At 47.9% G+C, this 8,126-nt stretch overlaps 1 protein-coding gene across 2 annotated transcripts; it reads right to left on the reverse strand.

Moving 5' to 3' along the window:
• Window positions 1–42: 42 nt before the first annotated feature.
• On the reverse strand, window positions 43–7,316 carry LOC308172546 (neutral cholesterol ester hydrolase 1-like). 2 transcript variants are annotated; one of them, XR_013937856.1, is made up of 6 exons: window positions 7,145–7,316; window positions 4,881–5,103; window positions 4,218–4,287; window positions 3,117–3,288; window positions 843–2,373; window positions 43–652 (listed from the first exon to the last, which is right to left on the reverse strand). XR_013937856.1 is itself a non-coding variant. In XM_080547446.1 (5 exons), the coding sequence occupies exons 1-5, from the start codon at window positions 7,277–7,279 to the stop codon at window positions 1,738–1,740; spliced, it is 1,236 nt and encodes a 411-aa protein (XP_080403572.1). In that variant the 5' UTR covers window positions 7,280–7,316; the 3' UTR covers window positions 43–1,737. The 2 variants fall into 2 exon arrangements, 1 of the variants encoding a protein (XP_080403572.1); XM_080547446.1 differs by having other exon boundaries at window positions 43–2,373.
• Window positions 7,317–8,126: the final 810 nt, after the last annotated feature.

The following is an 8,126-nucleotide window of genomic DNA, read 5'->3' on the forward strand; positions in this document are numbered from 1 at the left end:
CAATTAACATAAACACATTAATCAAAATTAGATTATCGCTCTTTTTCAATAATTTAAATGTTTCACTAAAACCCCCAATGCCCAAACAGCCTGCCCCCTATTAACCCTCAGTTAAAATACGACACTAAAACTCTCTCTCCACCCAGACTAGTCCAACCCAGGCCTCCAGGTCTGCTGGACTGCAGGTTTCCCCCATGGTAGGTCACTGAGTAGACAGACTGAGACAGACAGACAGACAGACAGACAGACAGACAGACAGACAGAGACAGACAGACACACACACAGACAGACAGACAGACAGATTGATTAACCCTGATTAGAGGGGAGGGATGAAAACCTGCAGTGCTGCTGCCCTCTACAGGCCCAGGTTTGAATCTCACACACAGACACACACACACACACACACACACACACACACACACACACACACACACACACACACACACACACACACACACACACACACACACACACACACACTCTGCATCTCTTCAGCAGGGGAACTTGTTCAAGTAAAGTGGAACCTCAGTGCAGTAGAGTATTTATCCAGGCTTCACTCCACTAACTCCCCTCGTCATAAAATAACCAACAGATGCATCGGTGAGGAGCCCACAGGGTCATGGGAATGATGGGCCAGGGTTGGACAGTAACACTTGCCCGCTTGCCCGGAGCAAGTACAAAATTCACCGGGTTTGTTTGCGCGAGCCCGACGACGCTGCTGGATCCTGGATATGTTTACCTGTGTGCAGGAAGAACAACAGACGGCTCAGACGGGCTCGCGCAAACAAACCCGGCGAATTCTGTACTTGCTCCGGGCAAGCGGGCAAGCGTTACTGTCGAACCCTGGATAGGTGGAGGGTACAACACGTTTAGAATCAGACAGTGGTGGTGCCTCCTCTCATTACAAACATAGCACCCACATAACAACAACAACAACAACAACAACAGCATCCACATGCATTTCTTAGCTCAGAGATTCTCTTCTCAGTGATTGTACCCTAGTTAAAACAGCAATCCTTAAGACTGTTTTTTTTTTTTTTTTGGCTCGGCTCACCAATTACACTATTGCACAACCTAGCGAGCACACAACACAGCTGTAGCTTCCGGTTGGCTTAGATAGCGTACGCAGAGCTGAGCTGGCACAGAGGATGTTGACGCTAGTCAGACAGCTACTCATCCTGCTCTAGCTTAGCAAGCCTGTACCTGTGACACAGTGCCGTGTATATTCGCGGTAACTGCGCCTCAGGAAGTTTTACACGTTGGCTCAGACTCAACAGGGCATCATACCGGTTTAAAGCTTGAGCTTCACATCATTTTTTTTAAGCGACAGGGGGGAAAGTCTCTTTGGATTAAAAAGAAACAAAGGCTTCAACCTCAGGATTAGGTTAGGTAGTCACAGAAGGAAGATAAGATTAATCCGGTTTCAATTAAAGTTGTGGTTGACAGACAGACAGTCATGTCATCCTATTATGGTTTTATAGCCTTTGGTTCAATCATTTTGAGAGATTCTGCTTCTAGGACAAGTGATTTATTTTAGACATTCTGGTGCTACAGGTTCTAAAGAGAACTATTGGGATTTTTTTACTGGTCCGGTCCGGTCGGTCTAGAAGGCTCTGGTTCTGTAGACCCTGTAGACCCCTGTCTCCACAGACTTCTATCGTGTTCTAGGTGTTCCAGGGCCTTTTTTTTACCTTGAGGTTCTATCTGGTCTGATCTATAGTGGTTGTTCTATGGTTCTTAGAGGTTCTGGTCCAGCCAGCGGATATAGTTCTCCAAGCTCCTCTTCCCTACGGCGGAATACACCGGAAAGCAGGAGAACACCATGCAGGCGTGGAAACCGTCCTCGTAGTGGTCGCTGGTTACCGTGACGCCGGCGTCCTCCAGGCGCCTGGCGTACATCAGCCCGTCGTCCCTCAGCACGTCGAACTCGCACGTCATCACGTACGCCCGCGGCGTCCTGCTGAGGACCTCCTTCTCCGCCAACAACGGCGCCGCCCGCACGTCCAGCAAGCCCGGCACCTCCCCCACGACCCCGCCCGCACCCTCCCGCCCCCCCGTCGTCTCCACGACGACCGGCCGGAAGTGCTTCCTGCGCCGGGGCGGGATCAAGGAGGTCCAGTTCAGCTTGGAGCGCATGTCCGGGGTGATGGCCGGCTGGTCCAGGGAGCTGTGGTTGTTGGCCAGGAGGAGGGGGACCAGGGCCGTGTCGGCCCCCAGGTACTGGAGCCAGAAGCGGGCCATGAGGGGCCGGTAGAGGATGGGGACCTTCTGGTTCTGCTGGTAGGAGGCGGTGTGGAAGTCCAGCGCCTGGAGGACCGGGTAGATCAACGCCTGGAGCTTGAACTTCACAGGGAAGCTGTCGTCCGAGCCCATCTGGGGAGAGAGGGAGGGGAGTGCGTGTTAGGGAGAGTGAGTGTGTGTGTGTGTGTGTGTGTGTTGTTTGTTTATTAGTCTACAGCCGCGAGAGGGCGCTCTGAGCTTGTGACAACTATATGCTGCTCCTGTACCACTGAAGAAATGAACTGAAACATTAATGGGAGCTTGTTAAACTTGCTTACCGGTAACTTGCTTGTTGGACTCGCTGGCTTGTTATGTTAATTTAGCCTATTCAGCCTCCCAGGTATGTTCTTTATGCGTGTAGCTGAATAACTGTTAATGTGCTATGTTAACATACCAGACACCTATTCAGCCTGTTGTTCTGTGTGCTATTGTGTAGTTGAATAACTTGCCTTTCCAGATTAAATGTCTGTTCTTGGTCTTGGATTTTGTGAAATAAATTTCTAAATAAATGCGACTTATAGTCCAGTGCGACTTATATGTTTTTTCCTCTTCATGTCACATTTTTTTGACTGATGCGACTTATACTCCGGAGCGACTTATATTCCTGAAAATACGGTACTGTTCATTCAGAGATAATTGTATTAAGTGCTCTTTTATTGTTTTCTTGAAAGTGGGTTAAGAGTTCCAACCTGTAATGGCTCTGTAGAGGAGTGAGTGTGTGTGTGTGTGTGTGTGTGTGTGTGTGTGTATGTGTGTGTGTGTGTGTGTGTGTGTGTGTACTGTATGTGTGTGTGTGTGTGTACTGTATGTGTGTGTGTGTGTGTGTGTGTGTGTACCTGTTGGACCACCGCTGCAGCCAGGTTCCCCCCCGCGCTGTCTCCAGACACACACACTCTGTCTGGGTCGATGTGGTACCGCTGCAGGACCTCGGCGGAGAGGAAAGCCCGCGACGACTCCAGAGCATCGTAGTACTGGTCCGGAAACACCGCCTCCGGAACCAGGCGGTAACTACGGCAACAACAACAGAACCATGACTCTCAGAGGGGGGATAATAATAATAATTTAATTAAAACGTTTATTTGTATAGCACTTTTCCTGCAAACGTTGGGGGTTTTAGTCTTGACTTGAACATATTTGCTGAGGTTGCATCCCTAATGTAAACTGGCAGTGCATTCCACAATCTGGGTGCATAAAATGAGAATGCAGCCTCACCAAATCTCTTCTTTTGTACATGTGGTACACAGAGAAAACCAGCGTCAGAAGACCTGAGAGCTCTATTGGGCTGATATGCTAGCAGAAGACCTGAGAGCTCTATTGGGCTGATATGCTAGCAGAAGACCTGAGAGCTCTATTGGGCTGATATGCTAGCAGAAGACCTGAGAGCTCTATTGGGCTGATATGCTAGCAGAAGACCTGAGAGCTCTATTGGGCTGATATGCTAGCAGAAGACCTGAGAGCTCTATTGGGCTGATATGCTAGCAGAATACCTGAGAGCTCTATTGGGCTGATATGCTAGCAGAAGACCTGAGAGCTCTATTGGGCTGATATGCTAGCAGAAGACCTGAGCGCTCTATTGGGCTGATATGCTAGCAGAAGACCTGAGAGCTCTATTGGGCTGATATGCTAGCAGAAGACCTGAGAGCTCTATTGGGCTGATATGCTAGCAATGGTATAGTAATGGTAATGGTAGCCTACACTATTTTATGGGACCTCTCTCAGTAGTTCTGATGACATCGCTGCTTATTCTTGATTGGAGGGTTGGTTGTCCTACTTTTCTTTCTTTACATTTTTGGCATTTAGCAGACGCCTTATTCCAAAGCGACTTACAATCGATACATTTGGAGCAAGTGAATCATCAATCCACCAGTCGTAGCAGGAAGAGTAATCTAGCTCAGGCCAGGGGCCATTGGCAGTCTCTGTGATAGAAGAAGACTCACCTGACTGACACGATGACTGCATCCAGGTCTTCAGCCATCTTCCTGCTCAGCACGTCGTAGGAATGCATCCCTGCGCACGCACACAAGCAGGCACCCGTACGTACACGTACACACACACACACACACACACACACACACACACACACACACACACACACACACACCACATACACAGACACCAAAGGATTTGAATGGGAAATACTCCCATTTCTAACACTTCCACACATTCTTCGTATGTCGTTAGCCTCATAGCATAATTGCCTACGTCATATTTTGGCCAAATTGAGATATCTAACCTCTAACTCTACTCTCCTAACACTGCTGATTCATTGTGCATTATTGCCTACTATGCCATCAGCCTATCAGAATGCTTGTTACATTCCAAAATCACTATCTGCCCATGTCATCTCTTTGACATAGGCGTTTTTGACACTACATACAAAGATGGCTCAGCTGACCACAAGTGAAGCATGACGTAGGCAATTATGCTATACTAGGCTAACGACAGCCGCGTTCGTATATTCGCCGGAGCGCACACTGGGTTTGACGTCCAAACAGAACCAAGTAATTTGATTGGACAAGAGGCAGTCACGTGGACGCTCCGGCGCTCTCAGAGCTAATTGTTACGGTTTTCGTGGCCGATGTATTAAGTTGAACACTCACGTCCGCTGCCTAGGGCCCATCCTCCGCCGTGGAAGTAGAGCACGGCCCTCTTAAGCTCCGCCCCTCCCTTGGGCTGGAACACCCGGGCGGACACGCCCCCCAGGGTGATGTCAGTGACGCGCACCACGGGACAGGACTGGGCCTCGATGTCCTCTATCCCCGAGACCACCGTGTTCAGCAGTCGGACGCGGTTACACACACCTAGAGCATGGGCCGCGTCACCCTGGGACACACACACACACACACACACACGACACGCACACACACAATTAAAAAATACATACATTTACATTTTTGGCATTTCGCAGACGCCTTATTCCAAAGCGACTTACAATCGATACATTTGACTAAGCAAGTGAATCATCAATCCACCAGTCGTAGCAAGGAAGAGTAATCTAGCTCGGGCCATTGGCAGTCTCCGTGATAGAAGGAATGTCACACACACACACACACACACACACACACGCACACACAGACACACGTCACACACACTTGACTTGTCACTCTCAGATGGTGGTCTTCCTCACTTGTCATCTGAGCTTTACTAATCAAGGTCTTCAGAGTATTGGTGAATCAGGTGTGTAGGTAGTGTGGGGCTAGAGAACTAACGCCTGCACACCCTGTAGCTCTGCAGAACCAGGAGTGAAAGACACAGATCTATGCGACAACCACACAGCCAGTGAAGTGGGCGGTAGTGGTTCTAGGTGGGTATTGATGGGGCAGATGGTCAAGGCAGAAGAGTGATTCACTCAGAACCAACAATGCCTTTGGGGTCGGGAGTGATGGGCAATTAAAGCATTAAGCCAGTGAGTGTGGGTACTGGTCCCGTGGGTTTATCTGTCTTTGTGTTGTGTGTGTGTGTGTGTGTGTGTGTGTGTGTGTGTGTCTGTGTGTAGCAGGGATGGGAGTATTTATCAGCAAGCCAAACGGGTGTGGAGACTGGTCGTACAAGTTTGAAGGTAACCTGAAACACAGCAGCGCTCCACTCTATAGTCTGTACTAAACACTACCTTACTGTAGCTTAAGTTGTCTGTACTAAACACTACCTTACTGTTTAGGTAGTGTTTAGTAAAGACTACTCTCAGTACCCCCCCACCTTGGGGTAATATGGCTAAGACAATGAACATGACAACAATACTATGATGACAGTGACAACACTTGGTTGGCTGCACACGCCTGGTTAATGTGATCACTCTATAACCTTTGCACTACTGACGTTTAGTTTACATTACGACCTTTGCATAATATATTACACATGTCCCCACTGTGTAATGCAGGGTTATTAGTTCACTAGGTCATAGGTCACAGACTGAAGACAGATGTCCATAAGACCGTGTACTGTACTTATGACGCAGTGTGACTTCATTAGTACAACCGTGTCCTTGTTGGTAAAGGAGCAGTGTGAGACATGGTAAATGTCCATGAGTAAACAGTAACAATGCCTCTTTTAATCTCAACAAGGCTTTAGGCAAACTGTAGGGACACGCCTGCCTAAGCCCTGGGATATTACACAGATCTATACTGCACTTACAGAGATCACAAACACACCGTCACTCAAAGAGTCCAAACAGGGTCAACGAACTGCAATGTACATCTGTTCTTGTACAAAATATTGATCTGAATCTTTCTTTCAAAAAGAGAGCAAAACATCAGCCTGCCTTTGTTGTTGTGGATGATGTAGATGTCAAGATAAGAGCACAGCCAAATAAGTAGGCTAGAGAGAGAGTGCGTCATTGTGACTTACTAGATAAAGTCATTTATCATTTGATCAAACCAAATAAGTATCCTTCTACACTTGCCTCCTCCTCCTCCTCCTAGCAGTTGTGTTGTCAGGCATGTTTGATAAATAAATAAATACATACATACACATTAATAAATGAGAGAGAGAGACTGAGAGAGAGAGACAGAGAGACTGAGAGAGAGAGAGAGACAGAGAGAGAGAGACAGAGACAGAGAGAAAGAGAGAGAGAGAGAGAGAGAGAGAGAGAGAGAGAGAGACTGAGAGAGAGAGAGAGAGAGAGAGAGAGACAGAGAGAGAGAGAGAGAGAGAGAGACAAAGAGAGACAGAGAGAGAGACAGAGAGAGACTGAGAGAGAGACAGAGAGAGAGATAGAGAGACAGAGAAAGAGAGAGAGAGAGAGACAGAGAGAGAGAGAGAGAGAGAGAGAGAGAGAGAGAGAGAGAGAGAGAGAGAGAGAGAGAGAGAGAGAAAGAGACAGAGAGAGATGACTGTCAGTGTCTAGTCTTGTCTTGTCTTGTCTTACCACATGCATGAAGCCTCGGAACAGGGCGTCCAGCAGCATGAGTTTCCACGGGTCGCTCACTCCCCCGGGCAGCGGGAGGTAGACGTAGTAGGCGGCCGCCGACAGCAGCACGGCAGCGGCCCAGCGGAGCCTCATCGTGGGGGAGGACCGGAGCGCCAAGCCCGGTGGAACCAGTCAATGTGTCGGGGGAGTGAATCACTCTGCTCTGCTTTCTGGTGGTGACTAGAGGTCGATCTGTGTCGGGACGGGGGGGTAGCACCAGAAACGTGCAGTGTTGTGAAACAGAGAGGATTGACAGTGATTTCAGAATAAAAGCCCCGCCTGACCTCCATCTGCATTTATTTATGTAAACCAGCTCTTTTCCCTTCTTGTTTTTAGTTTTTCCTAGCACCAGGGGAGCCCCCCCTCCCAAATGTAGTTGTATGGTACCTGTACTGTATTAATGACAATAAAGACCATCCATTCATTCATTCATTCATAGTGACGGATGGTACAGAAGGAGAGGAGAGGAGATTAGGCTAGTAGGGCTTTTATTTTGAAATCTCGCCGGGGTTTTTTGTTTCCGGAAGTGAGCTGGGGTTTTATAACCAGTCGCATAGCGCTCATGGGAAATAGAGTTCTTTTTTAGACAGCGAAGCAATTCCCCCCCCCCCCCCGTTCATGTTGTGTATACATCCATTAACTATCACTGTTTAAACTGGCACAAGTAGAAGCACCTGGGTCTGTAGCTTAGTTAATATCTGTCTATCTGTACAGTATAGTATAGTGGATAGTGTACAATGTACATAGCCTTTATTTATGTAAACCAGCTCCTTTCCCTTCTTGTTTTTTTCGTTTTTTTTTCTTTCCTAGCACCAGGGGAGCCACCCCTCCTAAATTTCGTTGTTTGGTACCTGTACTATAGCAATGACAATAAAGACCATTCATTCATTCATTCATTCATTCATTCATTCATTCATTCATTCATTCATTCATTCATTCA

This window comes from Nansenia antarctica (genome assembly GCF_963989245.1).
Source record: "Nansenia antarctica genome assembly, chromosome: 17".
Classification (NCBI taxonomy): Eukaryota; Metazoa; Chordata; class Actinopteri; order Argentiniformes; family Microstomatidae; genus Nansenia; species Nansenia antarctica.